At 31.9% G+C, this 19,931-nt stretch overlaps 2 protein-coding genes across 2 annotated transcripts; both read left to right on the forward strand.

Annotated features, from left to right (window-relative positions):
* The first annotated feature begins 2,675 nt into the window (after positions 1 to 2,675).
* Positions 2,676 to 9,282, forward strand: LOC105112436 (acyl-CoA dehydrogenase family member 10-like). The gene is made up of 17 exons (XM_011008143.1): positions 2,676 to 2,964; positions 3,040 to 3,174; positions 3,360 to 3,500; positions 3,588 to 3,719; positions 3,923 to 4,102; positions 4,359 to 4,436; positions 4,701 to 4,820; positions 5,619 to 5,717; positions 5,826 to 5,943; positions 6,202 to 6,446; positions 6,572 to 6,766; positions 7,242 to 7,384; positions 7,558 to 7,642; positions 7,721 to 7,930; positions 8,246 to 8,398; positions 8,682 to 8,786; positions 8,891 to 9,282. Exons 1-17 carry the CDS (start codon positions 2,827 to 2,829, stop codon positions 9,080 to 9,082), a joined length of 2,469 nt encoding a protein of 822 aa, XP_011006445.1. The 5' UTR covers positions 2,676 to 2,826; the 3' UTR covers positions 9,083 to 9,282.
* A 7,333-nt stretch (positions 9,283 to 16,615) lies between these two features.
* On the forward strand, positions 16,616 to 18,780 carry LOC105112437 (putative pectinesterase/pectinesterase inhibitor 28). Its single transcript, XM_011008144.1, has 2 exons — positions 16,616 to 17,652; positions 17,785 to 18,780. The coding sequence occupies exons 1-2, from the start codon at positions 16,635 to 16,637 to the stop codon at positions 18,480 to 18,482; spliced, it is 1,716 nt and encodes a 571-aa protein (XP_011006446.1). The 5' UTR covers positions 16,616 to 16,634; the 3' UTR covers positions 18,483 to 18,780.
* The last annotated feature ends 1,151 nt before the right edge of the window (positions 18,781 to 19,931 follow it).

The raw sequence follows: 19,931 nt of genomic DNA on the forward strand, positions 1-19,931 counted from the left end.
TAATTTCTTACCTATACATCCTCTCTATAACCAAGAGCTACAACAACTATTTATAGTTAAGTATGTGCGCTCCAGAGCATAGCCATAATTTTTATTGTTAAAGATATAATGGGGCGCTTTCTCTTCCATGATCTCTATGATCTTAATGGTCTATGTTCTAGCAAGTGATAGAATAATTACTTTCCCATGATCTCAACAGCTTGAAGAACACCCCAGTTATGCTTCCACCTTCTGCCATCATGATGCTACCACTTCACCCATATTTTGGTTATCCACCTAGCAGCCTCAATTGCTAGTTCTTGTTGCATCAGCTGTTAAGTCACTCCTATGTCTTGAACAGTTCTTTATTCAAGTTTCAGATCGTGCTAATTCGAACCCATGACTTACACAAGCCATTACATGCTGCTGAATTTGCATTTTGCATGTAAGCTGTCAATGCATGTGCTGTCAAATTCTGCAACAGCCCATGTTTTTATCAACATATCACTGTGATGAGTTTTCCTACTTGGCTCGGACATTCAAGCATCCAGCCCATGTTTATCAAACAAACAGCACCACCATTTTTTCTTTAATGAACTTACATTTTAATCAATGTTATTATTAATGTTTATTTAGCAACTAAATATTTCATTTATCAAAAAAAAATTATATTTTTTTATTATATAAATAAATGGAATACATGAGTGACAATGCACCATATAAAACATACAAAATATATAAAAAGAACTCTTAACTTTTATTTATCTCATTAATAAAGAATTACATAGCAAGAATTTGTGTTATGTACAGAAATCACATGCTACATAACCAAGCTTACACACATGATTTTCTACTTATACATCCTCTCTATAACTAAGAACTACAACAACTATTTATAATCAAGTATGTGAGCTGCAAAGCACAATCATAATCTTTATTTTTAAAAATATAGTGGGGCGCTTTCTCCTTCATGATCTCTATGATTTTAATGGTTTATTTTCCAGTAAGTGATGGGACAATTACTTTTCCATGATCTCAACAACTTGAAGAATACCCTAGTTATGCTTCCACCTTCTGCCATCATGATGCTACCACTTCACCCACATTTTGGCTATCTACCTGGCAGCCCCAACTACTAATTCTTGTTGCATCAGCTGTTAAGTCACTCCTATGTCTTGGACAATCCTTTATTCAAGTTTCAGATCGTGTCAATTCGAACCTATAACTTACACAAGCCATTACATGCTGCTGAATTTGCATCTCGCGTGTAAGCTGCCAATGCATGCGCTGTCAAATTCTGCAACATCCCATGTTTTTATCAATATATCATTGTGATGAGTTTTCTTACTTGGCTCGGACATTCAAGCGTCCAACTCATGTTCATCAAACAAACAACACCACCATTTTTTCTTTAATGAACTTACAACTACACAAATCTGCACTGATGATTTTTCTCACTGTTGGCATGGCTACTAGCGCTCTTAGGCACTGCAGCCTGCCAAAGCGTGCACCTTATGCACATTTGACACTGTTACAGCAGGTGTCCTCACTTTTAGATTGTGGTTGTAGCTCATGTTTTCTAGCGTAGTAAAACTTTTGTGTCTTTTTTGAATTGTAAATTTGATAAACACAACATTTAATAAAGAGAAATGAGAGAAAAGAAGGAAAAAAATTATAGAGTTATACCAAAATTTTAATGACGACACTACTAGTATTGTTAAAAAAATCTCGATGAGATGAATTTTATGATAAGAAAGATCACTAAAAATGACTGAAGTAAGCCACACAAACAACCTAAAAACAAGTAAGCCCCGATAACTTTTGCTGACTCTTGTGGCACTCTGTTCATTATTTATAATTTTTGAATCCCGATAACTTTGGCGGACTCCGGTGGCACTCTGTTCATTATTTATAATTTTTTTAATATTGTTGAATTTGTCTCGTCAAAATCTTTCCAATGATACTAGTAATATCATTATTGGAGTTTCGCAATGACTATGAAATCTTTTTATTATTTTTTTAATTTTCTTTCTTATATTTTTTTAAAATTATAAGGAGGGGAGAGAAGAATAAAAAAAATTAAGCACACCAAAACTTTAATGATAGCACCTCAAAGATCATTAAATTTTTTTTAATAAAATAAATACAATAATATCAAAGAATGTCATAAAAAATGGAGGAAGTAAACTTTACTATTTATTTAAAAATAATAAAGCTTATTTATTTTTAGACTGTTCATGTAATTTTTTTTAACATTGTTAGATTTATTATATTAAAATATTATTAACATTAACAAATTTTTTTAACATTGTTAGATTATATTAAAATATTATTAACATTAACAATAATATCATTATCAAAATTTCAGTCTAACTCTAGCTATTTTTTTCTTTAATTTTCTTTCTCTCTTCTTATTAAATACTGTGCTTATCATATCTGCATGATATTTGAGATTCTCGAAATGCAGATATCATCTCCACGTTTTTGCATTGTATTATTTTATTATATAGTTGTCTTATCCTATGAGAGATAGAGGAAAAAATGGTTTTTGTGGGCTGGTTTCATTGAACTCTTTCCATGATACCGCATGTCACTCGAAGCTTTGACGTGACATTAAAATCTTTTTTATTTCTTCTTTCTTTCCTGAAATTAAAATACTGTCCTAAAAGAGTTTTTTCCCAAATTCTACTATGTTCCAAAATGTCCTCTCACAGTATGCTATGAAGGAAAACACGTGGAAAGAAAACGAAACAAAATGATGGCGTGGATTTCGAAGAAGAAAACCGTTAATAAATACAGACGCACGGACGTCATTCATTTTCTTCTCCAAATTGCAAGAAATTAAAAATGGCGAATCGTACGTATGATTTATTAGGCCAAGTTCAAGCAGCTCACCAGTTCGATCACGACTCTTTATTCCGCTATGCCTCTGTCCATGTCCCTGGCTTTCCTTCCCCTGCAGCTTCAACCTTCACCGTCAAACAGGTTAGTACACTATTACTAAACTCTTACCAATCTTTTTTTAACCTTTTTTAATATGATTTTTTGTGTGTATTTCAGTTTGGACATGGACAATCGAATCCGACGTTTTTACTGGAAGTGGGAAATGGAGGTTCCGTGAAACGCTACGTGTTGAGGAAGAAACCGCCTGGTAAATTGCTTCAGTCTGCCCATGCCGTGGATAGAGAATATCAGGTAACGTCTGTTTGGTTGCAAAGAAAAACTTAGGTTTTGGTTTGATTGATTGGAAAGTTATTGCTGCGATTCTGAGAAATTGAAGGAAAATTTGAAATTTTAGGAACTGTTTGACTGCTATGAAATGACAGGGAAAATTTAACTGTGGAGTAATTTATTTATTTATTTTTTACGTTTCATGACAGGTTCTTCGGGCGCTTGGTGAACATACTGAAGTTCCAGTTCCCAAAGTGTTTTGTTGGTGTATGGATGCGAGTGTGATTGGAACTGATTTTTACATCATGGAGTTTTTGGAAGGACGCATTTTCATGGATCCTAAGCTTCCGGTATTTTTTTATGTATATAATTTCGATTGCGTTGTGGAATATGAGCTTGAGGGGTTGAAGATTTGTGCTCATCGTGTTTTGATTCAGGGTTTGGCGCCGGAGAGGAGGGAGGCAATTTATAGAGAAACTGCCAAAGTATTGGCTGCTTTACATTCTGTTGATATGGATGCTATTGGTTTAGGAAAATATGGACGGCGAGATAACTATTGTAAAAGACAGGTGGGTGGATCTTCCTTCAATATGCAAGCTCGTCTATATTTAATTCATAGTTTATACATACTAGTACCCAGCACCGTAAATTGAGTCAAGGCGGTGTTTTGATTTGGAACGGGGTGCTTGAAGGGCAGTTTACTATTGGCTTTCCACACAATGGTGGTTCTTATGATTGTTATTTTTGTAATTATTTTTTTGTGCCTATTTAGGTAGAGAGATGGACCAAACAATACATTGCATCAACTGGTGATAGTAGGTATCCGAGTAATCCAAAGATGTTAGAGCTGGCTCGTTGGTTGCAGCAACATATTCCTAGTGAAGATTCCTCAGGAGAAGGAATAGTTCATGGGGACTTTCGCATTGATAATATTGTATTTCATCCCATTGAGGTCTGTTGTTGTAAATGCTTTTAGTTCTTTTTAAAATCTAAATCCATATATTTCATCTTTGTTTGAGGACAGTGAGGTACTTGAATGTTTGATTAAAGTATTTGGTGGGAGTTTAACATGGTAAAGAGATGTGAAATGCTGTGAGATTAGTGCTTTAGATGATTCTATTGTGTTTGCAATTCCATTGCTATAAATCTTTTTGAAATATGAATATTGTAGATGGTATCAGGAATCTAAACTGACTCTTGATGTGCAGGATCGAGTAATTGGTATTCTCGACTGGGAATTATCCACATTAGGAAACCAGATGACTGATGTTGCGTACAGCTGTTTGGTATTGACCCAAATTTCTTTTTTCTTTTTTCTTTTTTCTTTTTCCTTTTTTCTTTTTTCTTTTTTCTTTTTCCTTTTTTCTTTTTTCTTTTTTCTTTTTATGGAAAGAGTATTTCCCCTGTATTTTTTTTTACCTTATGGTGCAGATGCCAGTCTTTCCTTTCTTATGCTTTGGGTATGGTCGACAAAAATATAGAGGATAAATACTTTTTCTTTAGCTTTTAAGCAACATTTTTAAGTTGATTGTATTCATTTTCCTTGGCAGGCTTACATTGTGGATATTAACCATGAAAATAAACAAGTGGGTAAAGGCTTTGAACTTACCAGAATTCCAGAAGGAATTCCTTCGCAAGCAGAATATCTGGCAGAATACTGCTCTGCATCTGTAAAACCCATTGTGAAACTTTTATTTAATATTGCTATCCTTCTGCATTGTTCAAATATGATTCTTTGCAAGGAAATCAAACTATATGGACATGTATTCTTCGTGGGTTTCTTGAAAATTGAATTTAGTAGTTGGTTCAGAAAGATATGAGTGTACTTTATTGAGCAAATATGAATGTACGTGTTGCTAATGCAACTAAACTGAACATATTAGATTTTGCAAATGATGCATTCTGTGCCAAAAACTCAGTTATTTCTTCTTATGACTTTCTGAAAGCACTTTAACTACTTGCTATTGCAAACTGAAGGAAACTGACAGACAGCTGTGAATTCTATTTCTTTTTAAGTCATGAATCCTAGGCAGGATTGATTCTAGGCTTTCCAGCATGTCTCTAGTCTCCTAGGACTGTTGACCTACAATATATTTTGAAGTTCTCATTTAAAAGTGTCATATACACATATTCTTTGGATATTTATTTCCTTTGGGAAGATATCAAGGTAACTACAAGATGTGTGGTAAATATTTAAGAAATAGATCTAGTGACTTGTAGAGAAAGCTGGTAAATGTTTAAAAACTCTAGTTTTTAGTGATTAGAAGTAGGAGAAATTGACGTGTATGTTTTGAATGTTTCTGTATCAATGAATGACATGAATGCTTGTTACTATTGATTCTGGCATGCTTTACACTCATGCAACTATGAAGCTACTCAATGCTTGCTCTTCGTAATTTGCTTGTTTTGTAAATGCTCATGGTAGATAGATAATTTATAGATTTTTATCTGAAAATGTTGCAATTTAGGGAAAACCATGGCCTGCTGCTGTGTGGAAGTTCTATATTTCCTTGGCTATGTTTCGTGGGGCAGCAATCCTTGCAGGGATATACAGTCGTTGGCTTATGGTATTGTTCTAAGATAAAACTTCATGTTTTAGTGTGAAGCTTATGGTAAAAGCTCTATCAGTGGAAGTCGATAAATTAACATTTTGTTTTGTCCTCGTGACATTGTAGGGCAATGCCTCGGGAGGTGAGCGTGCTCAAAATGCAGGAAAGCAAGCTAATGATCTTGTAGACTCTGCATGGGCGTATATTGCAAGAAAATCTGTGCTTCCTAATCACCCTCCTCCTGGTAGAATCAATTTTTTATTTCTTTGGTCCAGAGATTTTGTTATTTTACACATGACAGTTATTTTTAGGAACATTATTCTTCTTAGGGATGCATAATTCAACCTTAATCCATCACAATAATTGATTAACCACCAGGTAGACTAAGGGTAGGCACATGGTAGTTTAATTGATATCATCATGGGTTTTCAGACACAATGTTAGCATTCCCTTCATTTTGATTTCTTTCGTTGTTTATGTGGCTATTCTTTTAACTACCCAGATCCAGTTGCTAGAGATTACATGAAACAATTTGGTGGAGGGAATGAAAGTGGGAGGTTTGTTCCTAGTTTAAAGGTCCTAAAGTTGAGAAACAAGTTAATCAAGTTTATGGAAGATCACATTTACCCCATGGAAAATGAGTTCTATAAACTTGCTCAGTCTTCTTCACGTTGGACAGTGCACCCAGAGGAAGAGAGTTTAAAGGAGCTGGCTAAGAAAGAAGGATTGTGGAACTTATGGATACCTGTATTTCTGCTTCTGCCTTCTGAGCTCCTTGTTTCTCTATGTAGTCTTGTTGCTGTTTTTAACTCGTGTAAAAGAGACTGATTGGAATCATGAAATTCTTGCAAACTTTTGTGCTTTTTTTGCAGTTTGATAGTGCTGAAAGAGCTAAAAAATTACTATTTGATGAAAGTAGTCGCATGGTTTCTAATGGTGAGCATGATCAGTTCCTTGGTGCGGGCCTCTCAAACCTTGAATATGGATACCTTTGTGAGATCATGGGTCGTTCTGTTTGGGCACCGCAGGTGTTCAATTGTGGTGCACCCGACACTGGAAATATGGAGGTAAATTTTAGTTTCAGATTTTATCGAGTCTGGGAACAATTTATTAATGTGACTACGGGCTACCGCATGTTTTTCCCTTCCATCTTTGAGTGCATGTATTCTCAGCTTCTATGAGTAATTCTGAGATATTCTCTCCAACACTAAAACTTGGGAATGTAATCAGATCTATGTAAAAAAAAAAACACATTTGAAGAGAGTTAGTTAGGAGTATTTTGAGCGGCATGGTTTCAATCTCGTCAAGTTAGTAATAAGTGAAAGAATGTGTATCTGAAAATCTTTTAAAACCTGCACCAAATCAAAAGAATAGTAACCAATAGGAATTGCATGCAGGGATAACTATCAAGAAAGCTTCCTCTTCTTGTTTCCATTGTTTCCCTTCTATTCAAGATATTAACAACTGGATGTGTGCTTGTTGCATTAATTATTTACTGTAATTCTGCATGCTTGTTTTAAGCAACCATACTTCTTTATTCAGGTATTGTTGCGCTATGGTAATAAAGAACAGCTACTCGAATGGCTAGTTCCATTGCTTCAGGGAAAGATCCGCTCTGGATTTGCAATGACAGAACCACAAGTTGCATCATCTGATGCAACAAATATTGAGTGTTCCATTAAAAGGTAGCATATATTGAAAAGGGGATACCATTTACATCAAAGTAGATAGGCACAAAAGTTTAAAGTTTGGTGCAAGGTTAATCATTAGGAGTGATATTTATGTGATGTATGCAGATAATTTTGAGTTTCAGCTTTAGTTATCTATCACTGTAATTGAATTTGCTTTCCTTGAACAGAGAAGGGGATTCGTACATCATTAATGGTAGGAAATGGTGGACGAGTGGCGCAATGGATCCAAGGTGTAAAGTTCTTATAGTCATGGTTAGTTCTGATAATTAAGTTCAGGGATAGTTAAATCAGTTGTTCATTTTGTTTAATAATGTGTGGAATTATGCGCAGGGAAAAACAGACTTCACTGCTGCTAATCACAAGCAGCAGTCTATGATATTAGTAGACATTCAGACTCCAGGTGTACACATAAAAAGGTCACTCATGGTCTTTGGCTTCGACGATGCGCCTCATGGCCATGCTGAAGTTGTATTCGACAATGTACGTGTTCCTGCAAGGAACATTCTACTGGGAGAAGGGCGTGGATTTGAGATTGCACAGGTAAAGTTGGTGCATGCTCCGAAGTAACTGAATGGATTACATGAATTTTGTACTGGCTGATTTTCATATTTGGCTTAATTGTAAAAGTTCAATCAATTTGCAAGGCACCTTGTGCTTATGATTTAAACTTTGAATTCAAAAGTTTTACCTACTTTTCAGTCATACTACCAGTTCCATAGTAGACACAAACTATGAGACATGCTTGTGTAGACCCTCTTTATGAGGACAAGATCTGTGTAGAAAACAGTGTGTGTTCACATTGCAGACACCGAGGTTTTGCTATGTCAGTAATAGCATGTCCTGAATTTCTTGCAGGGTAGACTGGGCCCTGGAAGATTGCACCACTGCATGAGATTGATAGGTGCTTCCGAGCGTGGCATGCAGATGATGGTTCAAAGAGCTCTCAGCAGAAAAGCATTTGGAAAATTGATTGCAGAGCATGGTTCTTTTCGTTCAGATGTTGCAAGGGTAGTTTTTTTTCATTTACTTTTTTTTGTCAGATACCTTTTTTTGCAAGGAAAACAATATCTTCCGAGTCACTTGAAGAAAATGACAAACCGGTCGTTCAATCTAAAGAAAGGGACCACCATCCTTCCCTTGCAGTATTGAATTAAAAAATAGACCTTGGTTACCGTGTTAGAAATTTGTCCATGGCTTATGCTGCATGCCTTTTACGTTCCTCTTCATCAGAACTATTCATCTAGGTGTTCTGCCTAAAAATCTAACGTGTGTAATTTACTGTTTCATGCAGTGTCGAATAGAGCTTGAGAAGACCAGACTATTGGTTTTTGAGGCAGCTGATCAGCTTGATCGGCTTGGAAACAAAAAAGCCCGAGGTACCATTGCTATGGCCAAGGTAATTATCGCTCTTCAATTTGAAATGCATCATGGTATCGTTCTCTTTACATCAAACATCCATAACATAAATAGAGTAAAATGGTTTGACATAATGTGGAGCAGGTAGCAGCTCCAAATATGGCACTCATGGTTCTTGACACGGCAATGCAAGTTCATGGTGCAGCTGGCGTATCATCAGACACAGTTTTGGCCCATCTTTGGGCAACTTCAAGAACATTGAGAATTGCAGATGGCCCTGATGAAGTTCACTTGGGTACCATTGCCAAGTTGGAATTACGGAGAGCTAAGCTTTAAAAAACAAATAAAGGAAAACAAAGAGCAATAACTAAAAATTGTGTGGGAAGTATGAGAAGACTTGGACGAACTTTCATCGCAATAATGTAAGGATACAATGAGTTCTTTATTTATTCTGATACGAACTGCATCAGTGTTTCTGTGAATTTTATTTCGCAGTTTTGGTGTTTATCATACTGGTATGCTTCATTTTTTTCCAATGATATTCGCACTTGAATACTGTTATATGCAGTAACTTTATATTGTTGATCATGCAATTTTCTTTACTCAATAGTCAAATTTGAACTTGAGATTTTTGTTTCCCATTGTTGCGCCGGCTGCAGTCTTAAGGGTTTCCATGCAGTTATAATGCCTTTGATACTTTAGCTGCAAGGCTGACACGAGAATTTTTAAGAAAACTTATTTGTTCTAGGAAACTATTTTTCTAGTTTTTTTTTCTTTCTATAATGCATTATAGGAAATAAAAAATATTAAACTTGATAATTTTATTTTTTTTAATTTAATATAGGAATTGCTATTATAACTTTATAATTACTTGTGATTTTTTTCATCTTTAAGTAGTCCTATGACAAGTTAAATAAGATTTTCAACTTGTACTTAAATAAAATTCTTAAAAGAGTAAATATCTGTAATAAAATTTATAAAATCTTGAATTAGAATTTTGGCAAAAGAGCTCTTTTCATTTAGATTTTATGTTTTTGTACTTGTTATCTTTTAATTATTGTTTTTATCTATACTGGTATCAAAGCTTGATAATTTTTAATGGTTAATTGTTATGTGCTATTAAAGTGGCTAGAAAAGATTATAGAACATGACATTCTCGTGGAGGGTATAAGTAGAGAAAAAGATATTCTAAAATTAGTAATAAAAAACATATAAAGATAAATGACAGGATTAGTTTGTCTACTCACGATGATAAACTTGCAAAGATAAATTAAAGAATTATTTCATCTACTAAAGATGAAAAAGAGAAAAATAAAGGATTGTGAAGAAAGTTATTAATCTGTAACTAATTTAAAGACTTGTTTAAGAAGAATGAGAAGAGAGAACATTTTTTGATTGGGATATCTAAGAGATTTCAGCAATAAAAATATTATATTGAAACTAATAAGAATGACGAAGATTTATAAGGACTCTTAGCTTGCAAAAGATGTTCATAACTAGCATACGAACTTTGATTTTAATAATAAAACCATTAATGAGAAAAAAAACCAAAATTAGATATGTTTTTAAAGGGATATATAGTAGAGGATATATCTCACATGTTCAAGGAGAATTTTGAAATTTATAAGATGAAAGTTGATATTCTTGAATTTCAAATAAAAGTTGTGAAGTATATTAATTAGTACTTAAAAATACATTTTTATCAAAGTTTTATATTATCATTTTGCACTTAAAGTATCAACAACTCTTTAACTAAAGCATGTTTTATAATAACATATCTAACAATATAAGATACCTTTAATTTATGGTAAATATTCATCTTAAATGCAGGTCTATCACATAAATAAAAGGATTGATTGATGAGTTTTAGTACTGAAATTGAAAAATCAAAGAGATGATGATGTAGTCTAAACTGGAATACTGTTCTGTAATTGAGTCATATCTAGAGCTGTAAATCTCGGATTTAGATCTACTTTATATAAATGGAAAGGTAAGACATAGACCTACAACTTTTATATGGAGGTATGGTTTTAATAAGGCTGTTTTCAAGTCTAAATTGTAACAATAACAAAGAAGTCTGAATCTATTCTACAGCCCAAACACTATTCAGTGTTCAGCCCATATCTTGAGTTCTAGAAATTCAAATGATCTCAATTTTTTTTTCCTGGAAAGTTGAGACAATTTTCTACAATTTCATATGAAGGTCTGGTTCAAATTTTGATGTTATCAATGACGTTTTATTCAGACAAGAGAAGATAAGGATTGTCACCAAGTCAAGAGTTGGCCACCCACTAATCAATTAATTATCAAATCAATAGTTTCTAATTTTGACCTATAAAAAGAGGCATTTACCATGAATTAAGGCATCTTGGTTTCCAGATCAAGATCATGCTCTTTCTTTCTCTCTTTGTATTTTTTGTAATGTTTATGCTTTGCTTTCATTAATATCAAGTTTATGCCTTTCATTTCCTTTCCTTTACCTTAGTTAACTCTTATCTTATTTATATTCTTATTTTGTTTTTTTGTTTTTTTCTTTCATTATGTTTAGCTAAGTTTATTATGTCAAGGTGAAAAGGTCTTTCCACTCCTTTCCTTTACTTAGTTAACTTCTATCTTATTTATATTCTTATTTTTTTTATTTATGTTTCTCTCTTTTATTATATTTAGTTAAGTTTATTATGTCAAGATGAAAAAGTTATACTAATGTTGTAAGAATAAGTATAGTGTAAACTCAGCATGGACCTTAATGTTTGATATTAATATGTTTTATATTTGTTATCTTGTTCACTTTTAATACTTTGCTTATTAAATGGTTAATCTAGATTTATGTTGTATAACACTTGGTACAACAAATACTTGGCACTTTTACAGCCCAACCGTATGGTATAACCTACACCTATGCTATGAAAGGAACTTGATTTGTTGTCAACATAAGTTATAATCATGAATGCCTGACAATATTTACAAGTATTAGCATTATTCGAATAAGGTAACTAATGTAATCATATTAACAATTTATAATCTGATTGGAACCTTTTTTATGTGTGGTTTCCATTTGAGTAATAAGAGTTTATACTATACTTGTTTGAAATATTATTAGTAGATCTTTTAACCTTGACATTTGTTGTTATCATTGTTTGATCTTTACATTGATCTTCCATCTCAAAGTTCTCATCAACTTCTTCTTTTTCTTTTTCTTCTTCTATTACTACTACTACTACTACTACTACTATTATTATTATTCTTGTTGCTGTTGTTATTGTTGTTATATTGCTGTTATTTATAATTTATACAATTAACCTCTCTATGATTCGACCTTGATCTTACCAAATTATTTATTACTTCAACAATCCTACATTTGAGAGAAGATATTAATCTTTTGATCGTGATAAAGTGGCTAGAAAAGATTATAGAACATGACATTCTCGTGGAGGGTATAAGTAGAGAAAAAGATATTCTAAAATTAGTAATAAAAAACATATAAAGATAAATGACAGGATTAGTTTGTCTACTCACGATGATAAACTTGCAAAGATAAATTAAAGAATTATTTCATCTACTAAAGATGAAAAAGAGAAAAATAAAGGATTGTGAAGAAAGTTATTAATCTGTAACTAATTTAAAGACTTGTTTAAGAAGAATGAGAAGAGAGAACATTTTTTGATTGGGATATCTAAGAGATTTCAGCAATAAAAATATTATATTGAAACTAATAAGAATGACGAAGATTTATAAGGACTCTTAGCTTGCAAAAGATGTTCATAACTAGCATACGAACTTTGATTTTAATAATAAAACCATTAATGAGAAAAAAAACCAAAATTAGATATGTTTTTAAAGGGATATATAGTAGAGGATATATCTCACATGTTCAAGGAGAATTTTGAAATTTATAAGATGAAAGTTGATATTCTTGAATTTCAAATAAAAGTTGTGAAGTATATTAATTAGTACTTAAAAATACATTTTTATCAAAGTTTTATATTATCATTTTGCACTTAAAGTATCAACAACTCTTTAACTAAAGCATGTTTTATAATAACATATCTAACAATATAAGATACCTTTAATTTATGGTAAATATTCATCTTAAATGCAGGTCTATCACATAAATAAAAGGATTGATTGATGAGTTTTAGTACTGAAATTGAAAAATCAAAGAGATGATGATGTAGTCTAAACTGGAATACTGTTCTGTAATTGAGTCATATCTAGAGCTGTAAATCTCGGATTTAGATCTACTTTATATAAATGGAAAGGTAAGACATAGACCTACAACTTTTATATGGAGGTATGGTTTTAATAAGGCTGTTTTCAAGTCTAAATTGTAACAATAACAAAGAAGTCTGAATCTATTCTACAGCCCAAACACTATTCAGTGTTCAGCCCATATCTTGAGTTCTAGAAATTCAAATGATCTCAATTTTTTTTTCCTGGAAAGTTGAGACAATTTTCTACAATTTCATATGAAGGTCTGGTTCAAATTTTGATGTTATCAATGACGTTTTATTCAGACAAGAGAAGATAAGGATTGTCACCAAGTCAAGAGTTGGCCACCCTCTAATCAATTAATTATCAAATCAATAGTTTCTAATTTTGACCTATAAAAAGAGGCATTTACCATGAATTAAGGCATCTTGGTTTCCAGATCAAGATCATGCTCTTTCTTTCTCTCTTTGTGTTTTTGTAATGCTTAAATTTTGTTTTTATTAATATCTTATTCATGTCTTTCCACTCCTTTCCTTTACTTAGTTAACTTCTATCTTATTTATATTCTTATTTTTTTTATTTATGTTTCTCTCTTTTATTATATTTAGTTAAGTTTATTATGTAACTTCTTCTTTTTCTTTTTCTTCTTCTATTACTACTACTACTACTACTACTACTATTATTATTATTCTTGTTGCTGTTGTTATTGTTGTTATATTGCTGTTATTTATAATTTATACAATTAACCTCTCTATGATTCGACCTTGATCTTACCAAATTATTTATTACTTCAACAATCCTACATTTGAGAGAAGATATTAATCTTTTGATCGTGTCATATACATATGTAAAAGTTCTCTTAATAGAAAAATCATTACACATCTTATTAGTAATGATATAAAAAAAAGTGTGTGAAAGTTGCTTCACATAATTTGTAACCTTAATATTGGTTTTCTTGTTGGAAGGTCGATTATATTGATTGCGGATATGATATCTTTAACAAAAATGTTAAGCATGTAAAGGGTTAATAATTTTTTATTAGACAACTAAATAGATGATGCAAGAGCAATTTAAACTTGAGAACGAGTCATCTTTAGCAATGGGAAACTAATACAAGAGAATTTCTAGAAGAAATTATTATTATTATAGTTATTGTTATACTTATTTAGTTTTTAAAAAATATTTTTCTTTATATTTTTTTATTTAGTTTAGAAAATCAAATATTGTGCTTGGTAATTTTATTTTTTCTAGCATGTGTTTTGCAATATAGTGTAGAGTGCTTTTGTAAAGATGATTTTTAATTGAAAATATATTAAAATAATATTTTTTTATTTTTTAAATAGTACATTTAAACCATTGAAAAGCATCTAAAAACATTAATTTAATATTTTTCAAATAAAAAATACTTTAAAAAATGATCTGAATTGCAAAAACAAACACTTTTAATTTAGAAATTCCTATAATAACTCCATAATTACTTATCATGATTTTTTTTCAAGTTAAACCTATAATTAGTATTAAAAAAGGTTAAAGAGAAAATATCTCATAATAAAGTTTTAAAATAAAATTTTTGTATGAAGACTTTTTTTATCCAAATTATTTATTCTTCCACTTGCTATTTTATATTGTTTTCATCCACTTTAAAAACCCTTATATTCTAATTCCTTAACTAGGTTCCAAAGCCAACTCCAAGCCACAATTTAGTTAAGAAAGAAAAACAAAAATCTTAAGTTTTAACAAAAATCTTAAGTTTTTGTGTTTGTAATGTATATTAAAAAAAAAAGATTGGCAAGTCAACGAACTGCTATACAGTAGTGTACTAGTCATTGTGTAGCTTGAGGGTAGTATTCCAAGTTATTTTTCACACAAGAGAAGAAACGTCACCGTTATAGATATGCTTTTTAACATTATAAAAAAATTTATTTGAAGAATGAAAAGAACATGTATATATGTGCTTAATAAAACTAATTTGAAAAAAAAATCATAAAAAATGTTAACGTTAATAAAAAACTATATAAAATGTGAAGTTTAACTTCCTAAGAAGTAAAAAATAAATGTAATGTACCTGTATTTTTGCATTGGTTGTTCTTCTTATTTTAGGTTTTTTTCTTTAATCTTGAAGGTTCAAAGAACTACATATGATTTTCTAAATGCATCTTGCAAATATAAGTGATTAATCTAAAATTTAATTAAAAAATAATTTAGAGATAAATTATAATAATTTTTTAATGTATTATGAAGTTAAATAAAAAATTAAAAATATCAATTACTGGTTATAAAAAAGTTAAACCTACCAATCTTAAAAAATAAGAGAGAGGGTAATAATGGAAAATAAATTTTAAAAAAATCAGATTAAAGAGAGAAAAAAATATTTTTCTTCATTTTTAATTACGGAAGGAGATCAAAAATTTGATATTCGAGTTTTTTTTCCTTGAAAACTCAAATTTAAACATTTTTTTACCTTAAAATATATCAAATATATTCTAAAAACCTTAAAAACACATCTATTTATCTGAAAATACTATATAATCAATCTAAAACCGAATAATCAAATTGAATCATAAATATTTTTAAGAAGGCTAATTTATTTTTTTATTGTTTGTTCGAGAGAAACCACGTTAATTGAACTTCTATGCGACTATTTGAACCTCTTTTTTTCCAACTTTCTCTCTCCTCTCTTATCATCAAGGAAGTGAAACATGAAAAAAAAAAAAGTTTAAGATAAAAAATAAAATTTTAAAATAATATCAAATTGAAGTTTTGTAACTATTTAAAAGTGAAAAAAAAAATATTTTTATTTTTTTGGTTAATTTTGATTATTGTTCTTGAAATTTTATTTTTAATTATAACCTTAAACTTAATTTTTTAATATTAATTTAATGACATGATATTTCTAGACACTTTGCAAATACCATAGCATAAAAAAATTTCAATACATAAAATGATAACAAAGAAAAAACAATTTGATTATTAAAATGAAAAAAATAAATTAAAGAGGGTATTTGAAAGTGTGACAATAATTATTTTTAAATTATTTTTTTAATATATTAAAATAATATTTTTAAAAATTTTTAAAAAATTATTTTTGACATCACATATCAAAAAATTTTGAAAATAAAAAAACTAGTTTGAAGCAAAAAAAATAAAAAAAATTTTAATTTTTTTTAAAAATACTTTTAAAACATAAAAAGAAACATAATCTAAATACAAACCATTATAATTACATGTACCTCCAAAATTTCTTCCATTTTAATCATAACAATATTAAATTAAAAGCCATGTTACTGTTAACAAAGGTGCAAGTTTTACCTTGAATGGTGTCGATACTTTAATAATTATGGTGAAGAATGAAGGAGAGGAAGAGATTAGCCACCCGTTAATTTGTATTAACAAAATAGTTCTGCTTCATTTTTGGCGGGTGCCTCTCTCACCTCACGTTTCCCAAGGCAACAGGATTTTGAACATCCCTATTTTTGCCTTCCCTCCCTCGCTCCTCCTCGTCTAAAGGGGTCTCTCACATTTTTTAGGGCCTAAGAGGCACTGGAGCCTCTGTTTTTATGGTAGATAGCAGCAGTGAAATATAGGTATATGTGTGTGTGTATATATAGGCGTACCTTGGATCTATAATATTCAGTGTCTTAGTTTTGTGCTCAGGACATTAATAACTTCATTGAAGAAGATGGCATTTAGTAATGATGGTTCCAACGCCGGAAAGAAGAAGTTTGCCATTATTGGTGTGTCATCTATAATCCTGGTAGCCATGGTGGTTGCCGTGGCTGTTGGAATCGGTGGCAGCCATGGAGATTCGAAGCAAGAAAGCTCTCCTAAGGGGCAGATATCGACAACATCGAAATCTATCAAAGCTATTTGCCAACCCACAGATTATAGAGAAACTTGTGAAGAAAGCCTCTCAAAAGCTGCGGGAAACACAACCGATCCTTCGAAGCTTGTCCAGGCTGGTTTCAAGGTTACCATTGAAGCTCTCCAAAATGCCATCAATAGATCCACCACATTGAAAGAATTGGCCAAGGATCCGATGGCTAGCCAGGCTCTTGATAATTGCCGTGAATTGATGGACGATGCTATTGCTGAACTCGAGCATTCTTTTGATCTTATAGAGTCATTCCAGGCTAGCCAGTTCGACGAGTATGTAAATAACCTTAAAGTGTGGCTCAGCGCTACCATCACGTATCAACGGACTTGTTTGGACGGGTTTGACAACACAACAGGTTCAGCTGGGGAGAAAATGAAGGAGCTTTTGATGGCTTCTAGTCAGCTCACCAGCAATGGCCTAGCCATGGTTGATGGCGTCACTTCCATCCTCAAGGATTTGAACATTCCGGGACTGACGAGCCGCAGACTCCTAGAAGCTGATGATGAATTTCCTTCGTGGGTCAATGGTGGAAAAAGGATGCTACTCCTCAAAGAGACTCCTGCAACAATCAAGGCCGATGCGATTGTGGCTCAGGATGGAAGCGGTCAATATAAAACAATTGCCGAGGCCATCGAGAAAATCCCCAAGAAAAACAACGAAACCTTTGTGCTATACATCAAGGAAGGAGTTTACAAGGAGCAAGTGAGCCTCGCAAGGAGCCATACCCATGTTCTGATGATTGGTGATGGCCCAACAAAGACCAAGATCACCGGAAATCTCAACTATGCTAATGGAGTCCAAACATTCAAGACCGCAACAGTTTGTAAGTATTGCTATCCTTGCCTCGAGAGCCGCCATAGAAAGGACAACAAAGCTCATTAAATAAATACATGGAGTAGCTTTAATATCTGGAAGTTTATTCTCTAATAATGCTTTGTCATTTGTAACCATACAGCAATATCTGGAGATCACTTCATGGCCAAGGACATTGGATTTGAGAACTCTGCCGGAGCAATAGGACACCAAGCCGTGGCACTCCGAGTCCAAGCTGACATGTCTGTCTTCTACAATTGCCAAATAGATGGTTACCAAGACACCCTCTATGCCCACACCAAGCGCCAATTCTACCGTGACTGCACCATCACAGGCACAATTGACTTCATCTTTGGCGATGCTATTGCTGTTTTCCAAAACTGCAAACTGGTCGTCAGGAAGCCGCTGGAAAACCAACAGTGCATCGTCACAGCTCAAGGAAGGAACGAGACGCGTGAGCCCACTGGCTTCGTCATCCAAAACTGCACGATCACAGCAGACCCTAAATACTTTCCTGTCAGGTTGCAGAACAAGGCCTATCTTGGGCGGCCATGGAGGGAGTTGTCCAGGACTATTGTCATGCAATCTCATATTGATGATTTGATTGCTCCTGAAGGTTGGTTGCCATGGTTGGGTAATTTTGGCCTGAATACATTATTCTATTCCGAGTACGACAACAAGGGACAAGGTGCAGTGGAGACCAACAGAGTAAAATGGGCTGGCATCAAAAAGCTTACACCAGAGGCAGCAGATGGTTACACTGCTGCAAAATTCATTCAGGGTGATGAATGGATTCCACAAACTGGCGTGCCTTACACTGCTGGCATGATCAGTGCGTAGAATGAGAAAATCAACGGACTCGCGCTATGATTTGGTCCTTCAAATATCTGCATTCAACTCTACAGTATATGTATACGTTGCCTTTACTTTTATTCTGAAAAATAATGAAAAACATCAAGATCAATTTGCTTCTCAAGTTTGTAATTGACATGGGGCAGCCATAATATCATAGGAAATTTTACTTCAGCAAACTCCATCTCCGTCTAAATGTATACTAATAATCCTTGCCAAAAATTATTGGTTTATAGGTGCCTGGCTCCCCATACTTCTCAATAATATATAGGAAATTTGCTTCACATTCATGAGAATTTGCCTAATAATAAACACAGTAGTTTTCTTGCCTTGTAAAATAATGTGCAATATTATAGTGCTTTATTTTATTTTTGTGCTTTGTTTTTACTTTAATCCAATTTTCTCATGGTTCGTCTTATTTGTAAAGTTTTAGTAACTATGTTTGATAATATATTTGTACTGTCTTTGAAAATGCGTTTAAATTAAAAAAAAATCATTAAATATTTTCATTTGATTTTTGTTATATTTTTAAATAATTTTAATTAATACATAGATATCAAAAACATTAAAAAAAAAACATGAACCGTTATTATTAACATCAAATATTTTATCATAATTTCTAAAATTGTAATGACACCTTACTTGCCATACCTTTTTCTTTGTTTAATAAGTGATATCAAAAACATTAAAAAAAAAAACATGAAGAAGAGCATCGATTTTTCCACCTTTTCTAAACCGTTATTATTAACATCAAATATTTTATCATAATTTCTAAAAATTTTAATAACAACTTAATTGCCATACCTTTTTCTTTGTTTAATAAGTTGAGTTTTGTAAATAAGCAGCAAGCAATCACAACAAATATTATTAAATCTAAAAAGGCACATGATACGGGTTGTAAGTTAATTTGAATCAATATTATTTTAAGTTTTTTAATAAAAAATAAAAAAATATTATTAGATTTTGGGCTGTCAGTTAAATTGAATTAATATTATTTTAATTTTTTTAATAAAAAATAAAAAAATATTATTTTAAAATAAATTAAAAAAAAATTAAACCAAGTTTTTAAAAAATTGATTGGGCCATGAATTGACTGTTAATTGAGTCTTACCAGAACAACTGCTATGCAGTGTAGGGGGGCTAAAATTTATTTATTTTTATTTGAAATTAATTTTATTATATTTTAATATAATATTGTTAAAAATAAAATTTTAAAATAAAAATATTATTTTAATATATTTTTAATAAAATATACTTTAAAAAATAATACCTTCAAACAACTCCAAAATCTTATTTTTGGCTAAATAGCCAACATGTCAGGGTAGGCTTGACAACGGTGATCACAACTGCAGGTGTAGAAGATTTCATAAACCCTAACTTGGTAACACTAAAGGGGCCCGGTTCAATTGAAAATGGAATAGAAATTGTCTAGTAAAT

Source organism: Populus euphratica, unplaced genomic scaffold (assembly GCF_000495115.2).
Source record: "Populus euphratica unplaced genomic scaffold, PopEup_1.0 scaffold339.1, whole genome shotgun sequence".
NCBI classification, from domain to species: Eukaryota; Viridiplantae; Streptophyta; class Magnoliopsida; order Malpighiales; family Salicaceae; genus Populus; species Populus euphratica.

Coding starts and splice junctions, on each gene's coding strand:
- LOC105112436 (XM_011008143.1), top strand. CDS start 2,827: ATGGCGAATCGTACGTATGATTTATTAGGCCAAGTTCAAGCAGCTCAC. Junction 4,821..5,618: donor CAGAATACTGCTCTGCATCT/GTAAAACCCATT, acceptor GTTGCAATTTAG/GGAAAACCATGGCCTGCTGC. Junction 7,643..7,720: donor GTAAAGTTCTTATAGTCATG/GTTAGTTCTGAT, acceptor AATTATGCGCAG/GGAAAAACAGACTTCACTGC.
- LOC105112437 (XM_011008144.1), top strand. CDS start 16,635: ATGGCATTTAGTAATGATGGTTCCAACGCCGGAAAGAAGAAGTTTGCC. Junction 17,653..17,784: donor ATTCAAGACCGCAACAGTTT/GTAAGTATTGCT, acceptor GTAACCATACAG/CAATATCTGGAGATCACTTC.